Source organism: Ceratotherium simum, chromosome 6 (genome assembly GCF_057802395.1).
Source record: "Ceratotherium simum simum isolate JZ-2026a chromosome 6, ASM5780239v1, whole genome shotgun sequence".
In the NCBI taxonomy this organism is placed as follows: Eukaryota; Metazoa; Chordata; class Mammalia; order Perissodactyla; family Rhinocerotidae; genus Ceratotherium; species Ceratotherium simum.
In genome coordinates this window covers 51,366,299-51,385,284 of record NC_141905.1, presented here as the reverse complement: position 1 = coordinate 51,385,284, position 18,986 = coordinate 51,366,299, and the positions used below count along the sequence as shown (strand labels likewise).

The window sequence follows — 18,986 nt, the reverse complement described above, 5'->3', positions numbered from 1 at the left end:
TTTATTGTGTGTGTGAAACTCTGTGACAGACTTCAGATATTGGTTCAAAGGTGCTAGTCACATAATAAATAAAAGGCTTTGAAGAATCAAATCAGCCAATAAAATTCCAGTCTAGCACCCAGTCTGGTCACTCTCTGGGATTTGGCCAAAGCAGATATGCTGACAGCCTCTACGCCTTACAAAATATGTGGAGGGGAAGGCAAATGTCCACCTTAATCAAACTGCAATCAGCAATTACAGCTGCAGTGATGGTTGTAAGCAGAGATCCAACAGCTGAAGTGCTTCTATCTTGCTCCAAAGTAGTGATGGGAGGAAGATCAAGATTAGGGAAGCCAGGCAGCTGGGGTGAGAAGCACAATTTGATATGGTAGATTAGGGTAACCAGAACATCCCATTCATCAGGTCCTCCTTCTAGCTGAGATTAGAGACTCCGATCAGCGAGAACATTCAGTATATTGGACTGTGACTTTACAAAAATTGGTACAACTGGACCAAGCGATGAACAAACCTCCTGAAGGCCATAGGAACCAAACACAATAGGCTTGTTTAACATGCCTACCAATAATATTTTCCTGAATTTCTTTGAATTTGTCCCCTTGAGTTTAATAGTCTTGATTTCTCTTGAACGCTATTGAAGACCAAAAAAATTGTAATCAAAAAGGGAACTCAGTAGTATATATCCTCTTTCCATTTTTAGATATACAATAATTGGCTGTCTTCTCTTGTTTTAAATAGTATTTATCATCAATTTTTGATAGGCATGTGCTAAACTGACTTGTAATCACATATCAGGTGTAACCTTCTGTAAGAAAAAAAATAAAATTTTAAACTTGTAAAACAGGTGAAAGTGATTATTCCAAATACTAAAACTTATTATTTCCTTTATTAAAGGCTTCACAAAGGATTCCTTTTACTAATGATCTCCCCTGGGGCATTTAGAATTAATTCTACTTACACTTGTCTTACATTTCACTTTGAATACCACCTACAGATTTTCAAACTGTCCCCCAAATCTGCTCCTACCAACCACTTCATCAAGTGGAATTATTAACATTTGTATTCTAAAGTAAGCTTAATAAAATGCTTCAATTATAACTCAATTATTTTTAACTCGCCATACCTTATACTTCTTTGTCAAAAGATGTCTCCAAAACATTTTCCAAAATATGATCTCTTGCCACAATAAAGAACGAGTGTGGTTACTCTATAGCAGGAAAAAAAAAGTTGTTTTTTTTTTATGTGTGCTAGAAGCCAGAATCTTTCACTTGGTATTGTCAGTCTTTCTAATTTTGGCTATTCTAGTCCCCCCAGAATGGTATCTCATCGCAGTTTTGTTTTTCTTTTTTAAATCATTTTTCCAGCTTTTTCCTGAGTGAAAACTGCATACAATAAAATTCATCCATTTCAAAGAGAAAATTTTATTTTTAGCAATTTGTATACAGAACAAACAACAATCAAGGTATAGAACTTAGCCATTTTCCCAAGAAGTTTCCTCATGTCCTCTGATCTCATCTCCTGACCCTGGCCTCAAGACAATCACTGATCTTCCTTGTCTCACTATAGTTTTGCCTCTACTTGTGGCTTCAATTTGCCTTCCCATGACAACCAATGACCTTGAGTATCTTTTCATATGTATACTGACCACTGCCTATATCTTCCTTAGTGAAGCATCTATTCAAGTATTTTACCAGATTTTTATTGGGTTGGCTGTGTTCTCAGAATTTTAAGAGTTTCTTATATATTAAAGTCCTTTGTCTGATTTCATGTATTGCAGTATTTTTTCCCAGTCAGTGGCTTGTATGCAATGTATTGTTTTTCTCAAGATTTTGCTGATGTTTCTGCTTTTAAAATTTTCTCTTTATTGTTGGTTTTCAGTAGTTTGATTTTCCTAGGTGTAGTGTTCTTTGGATTTATCTTAATTGGCGTTTACAGAGCTTCAGTCAATGATTCTTCATAAAACTTGTAAAATATTTGGCCGTTATTTCTTCAAATATATCTTTCTGCCCTATTTTCATTCTTTTATTCTCTTGGATCTCTAATTACATGTGGGTTAATCCATTTGATATTGTTCCATAGGACTCTGAGGCTCTGTTCTTCTTTCCTCAAACTCCTGTCTTTTCTTCAGATTGGTTAATTTGATTGGTTTTCAAATTCACTGACACTTTCTTCTGACATCTCTAACCTGCTACTAAATCTATCCAGTACATTTTTCATTTCATTTATCTTACTATTCTGTTGTAACAATTCCATTTGATTTTCTTTATACTTTCCATTTCTCTGCCAAGATTCCCTGTCTTCACTCATCAAGATGAAATTTCCTTTAAATCCTTGAACAGGCACATAATAGCTGTTTGAAAGTTTTTGCAAAACTCAACATTTGGGCCATGTCAAGGTTTGTTTTTCTTGACTGCTTTTTTGTTCTTTACCATGGGACTCATTTTCCTGTTTCTTTTCATATGCAGTAATATTTTTTACTGTATATCATACATTATAAAAGAAAGATATGTTGCAGAGAATCCTTGTTGTATCTTCCTCTGAAGGGTGTTGATTTTTGTTCCAGTAGGCAGTTTGATTACTGACTGATTACTTTCAACTTAACGTAGGCTTGGTTTTATGCTTTGTTAGTATGAATCTGTGGAAAGCCCAAGGTGTTTTTCAAGCCTTCTAATTTGGTAAACTGTCTCCCTTGTGGATCTTGTTGAGGCTTGATTTCAGTCTATATTCTGGGATGTGGAAACTTGTTTATAGTATGACAGCTGAAATAAGAGGGCAGTGTCACCTTGTTCAACTTTAACTGGGAACATGTGTGTTGGGGACTAATTTTTTGCCACTCTGTGCATGTCTGAGAATGACTACATAAGTGCCTACAGTTCTGATTTTGGGGTTACAAATAAATTTTAGCAAGTAAGCAAATTTGCAAATATGGAATCTGCGAATAATGAGGATCATCTGTACATATAGTTTTTAGCATAATGAAACCAGGTAACATAATAAAAACATTTTAGTGCGTAAACAGGTTAAGTTTTAAATTAGCTATTTTGATGGAAATTTTCCCTAAACATGGTCTAAGTGTCTCCTAAATAAGACACCAAAGATAACTTTTGTCCTGACTCAGGGTTATCATTACAATAAAGTAAACAATGCTAAAACCCAAAGAAACTTTCAAGATTTTAGATGTATAAATGTATGCTCTTGGATTAAAAAGGCAACAATTCTCAAGGCATCTGCTTTGTTTTTTGCCTCTTATTGGTGTTTTTGTAAGCCAACGCTCAATATACCTGGGCTGTATGAGCTTGAGAAAGTAAACTTTATGGGTCTCAATTTTCTCATGCATAACATCAAGAAAGTGCATTTCTAAGGTCCCTCCAGGTCTAAAATTCCATCTTTTCTAGCTATCAGTGTCTTTTGGCCTCTAGATGCTATGTCCTCTTCCTTGCTAACTTTCTGTTTCTGATCTTCTGTGTCTCAGAAAAATCAAAAAGCCAACTCTATTTGATTATTAAGGATTAAAAGATATTTTGATTCAAGACTTGAGATCTTTTCTAAATTATGTGCATATGTGTTTTGGCAACTAGGAGACCTGTACATGCTTACTCGTTGGATCTTAGCTATAATCCAAAAAGATATGTAAAAATCTGTTGTATTTCCTAACAGATACGGTAAAAACAATTGATAAGACACTGTTAAATATAAGCAAACCAAATATCTGACCTATGACATCTATGTGTAGAAAAAAAATAACATCTTTCCTAAGATCCTCACTGATCGCATGCCTGGGATAATAGGAAAATACATACAGTTTGAAAAGAAGCTATTATAAAAAAAAGCCTTAGAAAAGTAGACGAGTAAATTTATGTTGACTTATATTCTTTATTGAATCAAAATTATACTATGTATAAAATAGCAATGTATATACAGAGAGATTTAATGCATCATATACAATTATCATTAAGGCCAGGATGCAAGTTACAATGATTATGACTATAAAATTTATATTAAAACATTCTCCGTAAGTGATTTATTTGGCTGTTTTAGTTCGAAGTCGTCGTTTGAGAATCTGATGATCACTTTCCTTCACTTTATCATCCATCAAAATCTGAAATTAACAATTTCACAATTTTTTTATAAATGAAAATAGAAATGAAAGCTTATTCATAATTAATAAAATATGTTCTTGTTGCTTAATAATTGAAATAGGTACATTATAATATTTTTTGTCCTTTTGGACTGCAGGTATACTATCTCATAAAATAGCATGTCTAGGGGGCCGGCCCCATGGCCTAGTGGTTAAGTTTGTGCGCTCCACTTTGGCGGCCCGGGTTCGTGGGTTTGGACCCGGGGCAAGGACCTACCCACTCTTCAGCCATGCTGTGGGGGCGACCCACATACAAAATAGAGGAAGACTGGCACAGTTGTTAGCTCAGGGTGAATCTTCCTCAAGCAAAAAAGAGGAAGATTGGCAACAGATGTTAGCTCAAGGTGAATCTTTTTCAGCAAAAAAACAACAACAAAAAAAGCATGCCTAAAATAATAGATTTTGTAACAGATTCTTTCAACACTACCTAATTCTAGAATTAAAATAATCTACACTCTGTATTGAATTCGGGATATATATAGCTTGAAATAATTACTGAAATATTTGCAGACAAATGTCTCAAGTAATTTTTAAGAAATGATCTTTCACAGCAACAAGTATAAAACTTAGAAAGCAGAGTATTGTTTTGCAACTAAGAAAAGAAATAATTTCAGCCAAGGGAGGAAATGATGTGCTAATCAGACAGATGGTGAAAAGTGACCAAGAAAATAATACTTCCAACTTCCTAATTCTTTACCACTTGCCTTCAAGTGTCTATCTTATATCTGATTGCTACTATTGCAAAAGGTCTCTCTGATTTTTCTTGGCCACTTCCTGCTGAAGGCTTTTCCTTTAATTACTTTTCTATCTTCACTTTCATCCACTAGGCAAATGCAAGCATGATAGAAAATTAGAACTTCCTCTGTAATAGCACAGTCTGTTCTGAGTGAGGAGAATGAGTCATAGAGTCAGGGTGACAAACTACAGTCTTTTCTCAATAGAACCTGGAAGGCTTAGAGGAAAGGTGGGAGGAAATGACTGAATGTCAATTCTATATTTTTACCAGGCATACTTAGGCCCAGATTTGTACAACTATCATGATAAAGATAATGAGAAAAACAGATGCTGGAAGCAAATAAATTACTAACTAGTAATAATTCTATTGATGGAATTAAAATTCCTCTGATGAGTTTACAAATGTAAATGCATATGACACTTATATACATTAACATAGCATATATATTTAATTACTGTAAATTTAATACATCTGATACCAAAAGCATAACAATGTAAACCATGTTTTAAGATTTGATCTAAAGAATAAAAATTCAAGCCATTCTAAAGTTCATATTGTTATGAATACTTCAGAATTAAAAAGAACAGGGACAGTTTTACTTTTAAGAAAACTGAAATAGTAGCTTACCACTTGGCCAGATATATCAATAGGAGATGAAATTTCACTTGTGTATAATTTCCGTTTGGCCCGTTTTGGTCGAGATACATTTTCTTTACTTATTTCTACATTTGAGAGCTTTGAAGAACTCATCGTTTCAATTATCTTCTTTGCTATGAAAAAAAAATATTAATTAAATCCTGAAATAAATAATTTTCTAACTGTAAAGGTTTGAAATTCTTAATAAAAAAAACATACCAAATTAAAAAGTAAAGCACTGCAATTTATAAATGGCAAAAGGACACTAATAGAAAATTCACAAAGAAAAAAATTAAATTCCTAATAAACACATGCAAAAAGGATCAACAGTAAAAACAAAAGAGCAGGGGCTGGCCCGGTGGTGCAGTGGTTAAGTTCGCGCACTCTGCTTTGGCAGCCTGGGGTTCGCAGGTTCAGATCCCAAGCGGGGATCTATGCACTGCTTATCAAGCCATGCTGCAGCAGCGTCCCATATAAACTAGAGGAAGATGGGCACGGATGTTAGCCCAGGGCCAGTCTTCCTCAGCAAAAAGAGGAAGATTGGCAACGGTTGTTAGCTCAGGGCTAATCTTCCTCACAAAAAAAAAGAGCACATAAATAAAATATCATTTGACTAATGTTCAACATAGTGAAAAGGTCTGGTAAATTATAGCACAACCATTAAAACTCAGGCATGTTTAATGGCTTGGAAGAGGTTTATGCTATTTTAAGGAAAAGAACAGGATACATATATAGTGGACCACGCAGCATTAAAAATAATAAGGCAGTAGATCTAGTTCAGTACTCACATGTAAGGATGTCCATAATGAATATTAAGTGAAAGTAGTTTGCAATTGTGAGCCCTTTACTTATAGTTCTCACACACACACACAAACACACACACACGTATAGTAGAAGATAGAAACCAAATTGTTAACAGTTGATTGCCTCTGGGAACTGGAATAGGAATTTTTTAATTTCTTACTGTGTACATTTTTATTTTCTTAACAGACACACATTGAGTTTAATAAAAAATACATTTCCATCTGAGAAAACTCCTGGATAGAAAATACGTATACATAAGATATCAACTATATTTTTTTAAAAAATAGAAAAAACATTCAAGAAAATATGCTAAATTGAGGGTCTACTTATCAAGGGCTGACAAGAGCTTGAGAGAGCTGAGCTGCCAGACGTCAGAGCAGCTAATTAAGACAACAAGCCAAAATGAAAGTAACACTCAAGCCTTTAACCACTTAATACGATAGAAGAAGCAAGAGGCTAAACCTGAGAAAGTGCTTCCTCCCACCCCACTTCCATATTCCCCCATGGAATGGTGCATGGTCTAGGTCAGGAGAATCAGCACAGAAGTGGGGTCATCTCATTGCCGAGGGAGCCCTGAACAAAAGGCTCTTACACTTGCAGTTTTATGGACCTTGGGGCTGGAGGCCAGGAGGAAGGGATAGGAGTGGAAAAGTAGAGTCAGAGTGGAGAAAACGGTCCTCCAGTTTCCCTCCCCTTCCCCGTCATAAGAAGGTCTTTGGCAGAAGCACCTGAGGAAGTTCTCTGCTGAAGGCCCCCAATAAAGAGGATCCGAATGAAGGCACCTAGGCTAGGAATGCAGACATGCATAAGAGCATGGCTGGCAGGTGACCTGAGTCTTGACTCTAACTCCCTTCAGGGACTGCAATGCATTGACTGTGTACCAAGTTTGGTGTGGGGAGGGCAGCTGTCCCCTATGAGGCTTAACAGGTAAAGATTTGCAATTGCCTCATGTCAGCCTGAAAAAAATCACATAGGATTTTGGCCTGCAGCCTCCAAACTCCTCACTGCTACCTGCCAGCCACTATACTAAAGCTGAGGATGTGAACTAGACAGACATTTTGTACTTGTGGAGTTTATACTCCAGTGGAAAAGATAATAAGAAAACAAAAAATTATAGCTTGAATAATTCAATTTGCACTGTGAAAAGATCATTCTGGCTGCCATGTACTGAATGGTTAGGAGAAAGGCAAGAGGGAAAAGCTGGGAGACCAATGATACTGAGTAATTAACGGTGGTTATCAGAGCAGAAGAATTTTAAGAACTAATCTCTATTTTCTTCTTTTTTCCCTGTATTTCCAAGCGATCAACAACAGACATGTATTGTATTTACAATCCAAAATAGGAATATCTTATATTCCTAGAAACAAGTTTAAAAAAAAATCCATGCCAGCTATATAGGCAGGGAAGCTGTTAAGCAGCCGAGTCAACCAACTAAGGGAGTCATTACCATACGGGTACCTCCCTTTCCTTGAAAACGTTATTTCCTTTTAATATATAGGTGATGTCAATATAATTGAAATAAAATACATAAGAATCTAAAATAACAAGTCCTGCCTCTGAATTTAGACATTTAAGTCTGCTGTTTGTCCCTTCAGATATTTCCTATGCTTATACAAACTATATCTTTAAAAAAAGGTATATGTTTTGAAAAATATATACAAATGGGTCTGATAAGTCTGAAGCTCCCACACTGTGCACTGAGACATGCCGCAGCAAACTCACAGAAGCACCTCGTAATATTTTAAATTTTCAAGGAAAACAGTGACACTCAATAGCTCAAGGCAGTTCACCATTTAAAATAATAGTGCACTGCATTCCCTCTGATGACGACAAATCTTTGCAACGTGGATTTTCAGAAGATGAATTTTCACTGGTTGTTTGGCCTTAAGTACTAATGGATGGGACTATTAGGCATTTCTTTGAGTGCAGGGACACAATTAAAAAAATTACTGAGACATTATGGGCACCGTGAACCAAGAAAGTTTGAGAACCTCTGTGGTAAGTTTTTACAGAAAGTGTTTTTACACAACCTATTTGATTCAACTCAACTGTCCCCTGCTTTTAGTCCCTTTCCCTCCTCATCCTCCCTGCCTCTAATGTCCAATTTATCCTACTCCTACCACTCAGGTAAACAAAAACCCACTCCTCCATCTACCCTCTTCCCCCCAGTAATCTCTCCACATTCTACATGCCAGACGCATACTGCTACCTGGAACTGCCTGCACACACTTTCCTGGTACTCTAACTATTCCCTCTGATAGATGTGCGTGCATGTGCGTGTATGTATACACATGCATGTATGTTTATGTATATGTGTATATAGAGTACACATCTTAGCATATATTAATAGACAGGTATTAATATGTTTATATTATATTATAAAGAAAAAAGCCTTAAAGCAACTAAATTCAATAGATATTTATAGAAATATTATGTTTTTGATATATTATATATGAATAGGTAACATTTATCTATGAATAGAAAAAAACACTAGAAGAATATATCCCATAATACTAACAGTGATTATCTCTAGAGGGTGTAATCCTGCCAACATTTCAGTACCCAGGTTAAACCCCATCTCTTCTATAAAATCTTCCCATAGCCCCCGAATGAGAAGAGCTCTCTTCCCTCCAAAACTACCATAGCATTTTGCTTGTATCTCTGTAACTACATTAAGCATTCTGCTCTGGATCAATTACTTAAACATGGGTTTTTCTCCTCCACTACACAGTGAACACCTAGGCATATCATCCTTTCATGTTCCCTCCCACAGTACCTAACACAGGACAATGTCTCTTTGAAACATAATAATCACTGTTGTTGAGTTTATACACCCATCAGATATTAGAGGACACTCTATACCTAACATAAAAGGTCATTTAATTAATTTTCTGCAAACCTTTTGCTTGAAGAATTGTTGGAGAATGTTGTAAAAATTCTCCAAATTTCTGTAGCGTTCCTTCTTTTTTCTTAGTGGCCAAGTTTGTGTTAATTGTAGATGCCTGACTCCGTAAAGAATATGTTTTCTTCGATGATGGACGTGTGGAAACCTAACAAACAAAAATTTTTTGTTATTGTTAATGAGAAATGCTAGAAGGAAATAGTTTATAGCCACAGTTGAGGCCAGACACAGGTTATGAACTCTCAGGCAGGGACCTCGGGATTAAGAATATGAGGAGTGGAATGAAAGGGCCAGAGAATGGCAAAATAAGTGCGACAGGCAGAGTGCCAAGTCAGAAGTGAATAGATCAAGAAGTGCCTGCTACTGGCCAGATGCTAATGGTTATATTCAAAGCTGAATTTGATGAAGAGGAAATGGAAGATAAATGAGTTATAATGGGACAAAACTGGATTTCTAGATAATTACTAACCAAATTTGACATCTTTATTTTCATCTTCTACTTTACAAATGTAAGTCATGAAAATAGTTGATTTTGGACAAATTCAAAGACAAACCTTTTGTTCCTTTTCAACAGAGGAATCTGTATGCTCAGAAATAAGGGACTTCAAATTAGTTCTGGGTGTAGCATTCTTCTTATTTTCACATTTCACAAAGTCCTAAAAATAATGAATTCCAGCACTGGTTAATTTCTTGACAATATTTTCTTTCTCTAGGCTCAAAAATACAAACAACAAATAAATAAGATAATGGTTCTCTACCAAGGGTGATTTTGACCCCAGGGGACATTGGCAATGTCTGGAGATATTTTTGGTTGTCATTGCTGGGGAGAAAGGAGGGTTCATTGGCAACTAGTGGTTAGAGGCCAGGAATGCCACTACACACTCCTACAAAGCACAAGACAGCCTTCCAAAACAAAGACGTATTTGGCCCAAAATGTGCAGAAGTTGAGAAACCCTGACTGAAGGTATGAATTCTTTTTTCCAACTTCATTGAGATATTATTGACATATAATATATGTAAGTTTAAGGTGTATAAGGTGATAATTTAATACACTTATATACTGTGAAATGATTAAAGGTATGAAATCTTCACAAACATCATAAATAATAAAATTATATGAGTTACATGAAAAATATTAGAAGGGATAAAATCTTTTATTTGAAGCCCACCTTTAAAATACAGCACAGCAATATACCTACCCTTTCCCCAATTCCCAAATCATGCAGAGCATCTATGTCTAAGACCTCTAATTGAAATTTGGCAACATCAAAAAACAAAATAAAACAAAAACAAATACAAATCTTCAGTATAAGCACAGGCAAAATGTGAAAATTAAGAAATATAATCTGTCTTCTCTACTAAACAGTCATGACATCTTACTCTACTTCTCCCCACATAACCTCACTTAGGACAAAGCCTTTTGTAGTATATTAACTGAACTGAACTGGTGCAAATCCTAATTATACCAAAGATTATGAGCATAAAAGGGGAAAAAAAAAAAAAGGTAAGAAGAGAAGTAGAGAAACAATCATGACCCAACCTCAGAATGCCAGTTACAAAGTAGAAGTCACAAGGGTCATAAGAAGAAGACTTCCTGAAAGGGGAAAAACTGGTGGTAATCATAGGAAGCAAATGAAGAAAGACTGCAACTCCGTCACACTTGTCGAGTTCCATAAAGAGCCCTTTGGAGTCTTCACTGGATTAGACTACAGCACTGTATAAATGATTTTCATGAGGACCTTACAACAGTCAGTTTATTACAGCAGTGAAGAGCTAGCAAAATCAGTTAAAATTTTTAAGCTTCTACATGATTAATCTACAATAATCTGTATATCTATTCTGAAATACACATGAGGAGTATATACCAACAGTAAAATGAATAATTATATTTTAATCCTCAGAGTACACAACCAATTTTTCCTTTTTCCTCAAAAAAAATTGAATCAAGGAAAAGTCAACTTAACATAGATTATGATGAAATTAAAATTTTAGTATTTTAATGGCATCTAAAATGTATTAAATATAAATAAAATATAGAATAAAAGTTAACTAAGGCTCTACAAAACAATCTCTAAAGGTGTTCTATGTGTAGCAGGAAATATGCTAAATAATGTTTATTCAGCAAATTTGTCACCCGACAGAGCGCCTCAGGAGGACGGTTAATACTATTTCTGCTCTTTCACCAGCCTGAAATATACCACTCTTTAAAGGAGTAAGAAAAACAGCTGAAGAAAAAATTATTGTGCTAGAGAGTTTATAATTAGTTGTAAACCTAAAACTAGTTACTTTTAAAATAAATATTACCATTTATTATGTATCTACCAAATGTAGAGCAAAAGCTAAGCATTTTAAACATATTATCTAATCCTTTATTTCCAAAAGGAAGAAACTGAGGATCAGAAAGTTTATGTGATTTGCCAAACTTGCATGGCTAGAATATGGTAGAAGGTTTGGTAACCCCTACAATCAGAAAGCTGTAATAAGACAGGTAAATAGTTTTTAGCTAAATAGAGGTCCAAATTTTAATACTGGCCCATAGAAAAAGAATTTTTCTTCCAAAACCTGTTATGACCATAGAGACCTAAGATTTTAGTTAAATGACAGAGATTATACCAAAGCAAGTTATCCATTTCAGTTTCCCTAATTTCTTTATCAACCCTTTTTCTCTTCCATTGGAGGGAGAGTGACCAAGTTTGAACAGGACTGGTATACTGAAATAGCTTTCCAATAAAGTCCAACATCATTCAACCTGTCACAACTTCATTGAAACAAGGGATAAGCTATCTGTTTTAATATCCATAGCTTTTTGTTTGAGGACTACTAAACTACAAACTACAACGATATTCTTAAAGAGTATAAAATATACCACAAATTATGATTTTAGTCTCTCACAGCAGTGCTTATGAAGAAGGCAGTGTAACAGAGTTTAACTATATATTGTAACTGAGCTTACTAATAATAAGCTTTGCTTGTTAAATTCACTCATCAGTTAAGTTTTTACCTCCTCCATTTCATTACTCTTCCTCTTCCGGGTCTTGGAAATCTTAACTGTCACTGGTGAGGTACAACCAGGGTGTATCACTGACATTTTGTTTGGCCGTAAAGGTGTAAACTGAATCTCTAACTCAGGTTTGGGAAATCGAGTAGTTTGATTATTTTCTGTTGACACTTCACAAGAGTCAAGGACTACAGATCCATCCTACAACAGAATTAAAAAAAAAACAAATCTTAATCCACAATATGAATTTATAAATTGCAAAGAATTAACTCTCTCAAATAACTATTAAAGACAATGAATTAGAAAATATCAAGTGTGCTGGTTCAAATTCACCACAGCAAGGACAGAAAGATTGAGTTACCCTCTACCCTCTTCAGGTTTACACATGGTATGTTAAAATCAGGGGAAACTTGGAGATCAGTATTTCCCAAATTTGTATGATCATAAGAATTATCTAGAAAATTTGTTTAAAAGATTCTTGGACCCTACCACAAACCTGCTAAATCAGAAATCTCCAAGGAAAGAGTCTAGGATTTTCAATAAGTACCCTAATTATGACAGATTAAAGTTTGCTACAAATTCTTTGCTACCCTTCCCATTGAGAGATGGAGTCTCATTCCCCTCTCCTTGAATCTGGGCTGGCCGTAATGACTCCCACAACCAACAGGATGTGGTAGAAGTAACTTCATGGTGCTTCTGAGGCTTGATCATAAGAAGCCTTGTGTTGGGCCGGCCTGGTGGCTTAGCGGTTAAGTGCGCGCGCTCCACTGCTGGCGGCCTGGGTTCGGATCCCGGACGCGCACCGACGTACCGCTTCTCCAGCCATGCTGAGGCCGTGTCCCACATACAACAACTAGGAGGATGTGCAACGATGACATACAACTATCTATTGGGGCTTTGGGGGAAAAAATAAATAAATAAATAAAATTATTAAAAAAAAAAAAAAAGAAGCCTTGTAACTTCTACCCTGTCCTCTTGGAACACTAACCTTCAGGACACTCCCCCTCAAATCCAGAATCCAGCCACTGTGTTATGAGAAGCCCAAGCCACAGGGGGAACACATACAGATCCAGCTGAGCTCCCAAAATCAACAATCAGCTATGTGAACGAATCATTTTGGACTTTCAGCCCAGACAAGCATATTGATTTCATGAAGGCAATAAAAATATACAAAACAGGGGCCAGCCCGGTGGCACAGTGGTTAAGTTCGCATACTCCGCTTCAGCAGCCCGGGGTTTGTGGGTTCAGATCCTGGGCACAGACCTATACACCGCTCACCAAGCCATGCTGTGGCAGCATCCCACACACAAAATAGAGGTAGACTGGCAACAGATGTCAGCTCAGGGACAATCTTCCTCACCAAAGGCAAAAAATATGTATACATGTAAAACAGCATAACAATATGATTCCCCCAAACTGTGGAATATACAATAACTGCTAGAATTCTTAATGGGAAATTGGAATCAGGAGGTTTTAGGACAGCATATATAAATTTATAGAGAAAGAAGTATTTTATTATATGTGATTATTGTGTAATCAAAAATTAATCTTGTTTATGAATCAACTTCAAACTTTTCTACAAACGATATGATTTGTATTAGTCTCTAAGGTCAAAGCTAATAATTTGAAACTCGATCAAAAACTATCAAGGAAAGGCCAAGGGAAAAGGAATGGCTCCCGTTATTTCCCCAGACTAAAAATGCCCTTCTCTTGCCATTCTCTGCTTGGTAAACTTCTATTCACCTTCAAGACCCAGTATGATGTTACCTTCTCTCATCCATATCTACAACCACTCAGGCAAATTTCATCATATCCTCCTCAGTCAGTGTTCCTTCTTTGCACTCTCTTCGGTAACACTCAGTCCATAAGGTAAGAGCAAACAAGGCAGTGATTTATTCATCTGTCTTACTAGATTCCTTACTCCTTGAGGCTGGCAATCCTTGAGGTTGGCAATTATGTTTTATTTATGTTTCTTATCCTCAGTGCCTAGGCAAGGCTCTCAAACACCAAATGCTCCCAAGAAATGTTTTAAAAATACACTAAAAAAATAATTTTATTTTCAAAACTTTACATGACATAACATTTTTATCTATTTCATATGCAATATGAGAATCTCTGTATTATTCAAAGTGAGTCACAGAACCCTAGGCCCATTGCAAATTAAGGAAACTCATTGTCAGTTATTGAGATTTGGTGACAAAATTATCAAATGGGTAAAATTTCAAAAAAATACTACTTAATAAGATGCTTATTATAAGAATGAGGGCAAATAATCATCTTTATTTTATCTCTCATGGTATTTCCTATTTCTGACCACCAAGTTTGTTTATAGTAACAGATCTGTTGTTTAAGATCAATATCATTTTGAGAGGAGATTAATATCCTTTGGAAATCTAATCTCCCAAAAGAATTTCACCTCTCCTCAAAGCCTTTAGTTTTCCTTCCCACAGCTGAGAGTACATAGAGCTAATTGTGCTCAGCAAGCTACCTAAAACAATTGATTAAATGATATTTGCAAAGTATTATCTGGTAATTAATGGTCACTGGTAAAGAGGGTAAAAAAGTGGACTGTGTTACCAAATACCCACCTCTACTTCATTCGTGGAAATTTCAAAACTTGTTGTTTGAGGTTCAGTTTCAACTCTGCCAGGATCCATTGAACTCATATGTCTGTGCTTAATAGCCATAGTTTGTTCTTCCTAAAGGAAATATTAAAACAACAAACCATTGTAACCTGAAAATATATTAAAACATTTCACATAAAGAACGTAAAAATCAAGATTTGGGTGGACTAAATAGTAGAAATAACTAAAGACTTCTTCAATGACCCCTTAACTCTCCTTCTTCTCTTTCATCCTCAAAGACTCAGGAAAGGCTAGGTAACTTTCCAGCCTCTTCTGAGCCCGATCTAAAGAGAAATCTGAAAGATTACTTTCAGCTTCCATGGTGTTTTACATATATTCTCTTATTTTACTTTCACTGCAACTCTCTGAGATTTGGCAAGAATCATTATTCCTACCTCTCAGATGAGGCAAGAGACTAGGATGCTAAGTGACATAGCAAAGGTCTATACTGAGTTGGAATTTGAACCCCCAAAACTGCTTTTGATAACAGTTTTGAAAAGCTGGAGGCTTCTTGGGAATGGAACTATAGCATTAGAGTATAAAAGACCATATTGATAACTAAACCTCTTCTTGCTGCACACTCTTCATGCCACCTCCTCAGTCAGAGGGTATGTTCTACTCCTAAACTCTACTTAAGGTATCTATGAAGAAATATCAGATTACATTTTTAAATTTGATAAATTCCAACACGGGCCTTCTCACCACTACCATCAAAATCAAAAGTCAAATATGTCACCTATCCATTAATGCCAAATAAGCAAGATTCTATTGAATTCGTAATGGAGAAAGCAACTAGCATGTACTGACTTCCACTATGGTTAAGAACCATGCTAATTCTTTTACAAATGCTCTCAATTGCTTTTCACAACTCTATTAGGAAAACACTATTATCTGTTTTAGATAAGTTCAGAAACGTTAAGTAATTTTCCCAAAGGTCCCAAAACCACAGTGACAGCAGCTGATACCTAGTTTTTCTAACTTTCCAGTCTGTGCTCTTTATACCACATGATACTACCTCATTTTTGAGCAGTCTTCTCTTAGAATCATGAAGCCTTTTGATGTGAGAGACAGACAGACACACATATATTTTCCTATTGTCTGAAGGCTTTAGAGCAGCAGATTTTTAAGTGCAGATCATTTATTCTGAGAAGACTAGCCTCAGATGTACTCTGATTCATTTAACTGGGAAGCAGCTATCCGTGAAATGCAATCCTCTCTTCATACATGGTTCCCAGACCCAATGTAACATTACAAAAATAACTCCTGAATGACTCATGTCTCCTCATCATTGTGCTTATTTTCAAAATAATTTGTATCTTTATACAATAAACTTAGTGTGGGCCCAAGTATTTAAATATCACAAAAGTTCAAGTTGAATCACATTTCTACGTTTTAAAGGTAGATTAGACACTAAGTCACAAGTTCTCTAATTACTCTACATGGAAGTTATGACCAAAATATTGGAGCAAGTGCTATTTCTCAGTGATTGACAAATCAATCATAATAATAACTCTGAAAACTCAAAACTCATGAGAAATATCCAAATAATATTTCAAACTCTGATTCCTTTCTGGTCTACTGAAACTTACTTTATCCTTTAAGAATTAATCTGTTAAATAATTTTGAAAAATTCCTATGTTCAATTAAAAACAAAGCCTAGAAAGAACAAGATGCTACTGACTGTTTTAGAAGCCTCTGACGTGATCTTTTTTAATTGGTCAATTTCATTATCTTTCTGTATGTTACTAGAGATCAGTGCTTTCAGCTGTATTTCTAAAGCTGCAACCAGTTGATCCCGTTCTTCTCTCCACTTTTGAAGGTTACTATCTTTCTCTGCCAGCTGTGCTGTAAGTATGCCCTAATCAGAAAATAAAGAAAATGTTAAACCTTGAGACATTATGAATCTAAGACTTTTTTGAAATTTTTATTACAAATAACATCTAAATACGACTGTGAACAAGATGTATAACAAATTATATAGTTAAGTCTAGATAAAATATTTACTTATAAAACAAAATACATATTGCCTTTATATATATTAATGCCCACATGCTATATCCCTAACCCCCCTCATTCCAAAAATCAGTTTATTGGTCACTTCTTTCAATATACAATTATAGCTTTTAACCTAATATCAGCATTTCCACCATATTTGGGAAATGAGAGAGTAAAACCAGAGTAAAACAAATGACAAAACTAATAGCAACAAACAACAGAGGAAATAAAAATTTAAAATACCATTTTCAATGAGTTCAAAAATCATTAAATACTTAGTGGTAAATTAAAGAAAATACAGGCAAGCCCTAAACATGAAAAACTGTAAAACATTCCTGAAAGAAATTAAAGAACACTTAAATAAATGGAGAGATAATCTGTGTTCAAAGATCAAAAGACTCAGTAATGTTAAGATGTCAGTTCTCCCCAAACAGATCCATAGAGTCAAGGCAATTTCAATCAAAATCCAGGCAGGCATGTGTATGTGCATGTGTGTGTAAAAATGGAAAAGCTGACTCTAAAAGTTATATGGAAATGCAAATGATCTAGAATAGTCAAAATTATTTTGAAAATGAAGCACAAAGTAGGAGCAATCACACTGTGTCACTTCAAACCTACTATAATAACCAAGACAGTGTGATACTGATGTGAAGGATGGCCAGAGATCAGCAGACAGAAGATAGAGTCTACAAATGTATGGTCAGTTGACATTCTACAAAAATGCCAAAGAAATTCAATGGAGGAAAGGACAGTCTTTTCAACAAATAGTGCTGGAACAAGTGAAGAGCCAAATGGAAAAAAAAAATGAACCCCAACCCTAATCTCACACCATACACAAATATTAATCTTTGGACAAATGATTTATGACAAAAGCGGCAGAGCAGTCGGCAAGAAAATAGTTTTTTTCAACAAATACTACCAGGTAATCCACATTTTTAAAAAAGCCTTGACTCCTATCTCACTCCAACATAAAAATCAATTCTAGCATCTAAATATGAAAGGTAAAACCCCAAACCTTTCAGAAAATAATGTAAGAGAACATCTTTATGTCCTTGGCATTCATAAAGGAAAAGACTGAGAAAATAAACTAAAATAAGTTTAAGAACTCCTATTCATAAAAAGGAAATAAGAAAGTGAAAAGGGAAACTTGAGATTGAAAGAAAGTACTTGCAACACATTATAGACAAAGGGTACATATCCAGAAGGTATGAGGAACGCCTACTTAATAATAAGAAAAAGCTAGACAGTCCAGTAGAAAACAGGCAAAGAGCTTGTATAGGCAGAGCCAATAAACAAATGATACATCTTCAACCTCATTAGTAATCAGGAAAAACCACATTAAAACCATAAAAAATGACCGACAATACCCTATGTCGGGGGGAATATATGGCAACTACAATACTAGTTAAGAGTATAAATGGGTACAACTACTTTGAAACTGAGTCTGGCCTTCTACTAGAGTTCCACATATATATACCCTATGGTCTAGCAATTTTATTCTTGGCTATATGTGCAACAGAAATGCATGCACATGTGCAGTAAGAGAAATGTGTAAAAATATTTATAGGAGAATTTACTCATAACATCCAAAAATAGGAAATAATCCACATATCTTCAACATCAAAATGAATGGACTGTGGTATATTCACACACTGAAATATTCAGCAATGAACACAGACTAACTCCAGCTACATGCAACAACGAGGCTGACTCTGACAAACATAACACTGAATGAAAGAAGCCAGGCACAAAAAAATGCATTCAGTATACCTCCATTTATATAAAATTCGCAAATAGGCAAAACTCAAGTATAACATTAAAAGGCAGAATAGCTATCAGCATTGGGAAAGAAGTAGAAGAGGGGGCCTCTGGGGTACTGGTAATGTTCTATTTCTTGAACTGGGTGGTAAAGTGGCTTTACAATAGTAAGTTGGCTTTACAATAATTCAACGAACCATATGTTTGTTTTGTTTACTCACTGTGCTCTATGTTAGAATTTTAAAAATCAACAATTTATTTCTTAAATATAGCAGACACATACATCCTAGGTATGACTGTAAAAAGACACACGGGAGAAAGGAGGAAGCTGGCTTTCTCTAGGATTAAAAACTCAAAGTAGGTTTTCTTGTGGCGTTGCCGCTACAGGGACCACTGAC

The 18,986-nt window shown here is 35.4% G+C and overlaps 1 protein-coding gene across 7 annotated transcripts in view; it reads right to left on the bottom strand.

The window, feature by feature from the left end:
- Positions 1-3,850: 3,850 nt before the first annotated feature.
- The window catches only part of KIF20B (kinesin family member 20B), a 78,175-nt gene continuing 63,039 nt past the window's right edge, over positions 3,851-18,986 (bottom strand). For all 7 annotated transcript variants that reach the window (XM_087432254.1, XM_087432253.1, XM_087432255.1 and 4 more), the window contains 7 exons: positions 16,517-16,693; positions 14,800-14,910; positions 12,215-12,412; positions 9,768-9,869; positions 9,211-9,361; positions 5,499-5,641; positions 3,851-4,096 (listed from right to left, as the gene is read on the bottom strand). In XM_087432254.1, coding sequence (XP_087288380.1) covers positions 4,019-4,096; positions 5,499-5,641; positions 9,211-9,361; positions 9,768-9,869; positions 12,215-12,412; positions 14,800-14,910; positions 16,517-16,693 — 960 coding nt within the window. In that variant the 3' untranslated portion in view covers positions 3,851-4,018. The remainder of the gene's footprint in view (positions 4,097-5,498; positions 5,642-9,210; positions 9,362-9,767; positions 9,870-12,214; positions 12,413-14,799; positions 14,911-16,516; positions 16,694-18,986) is intronic.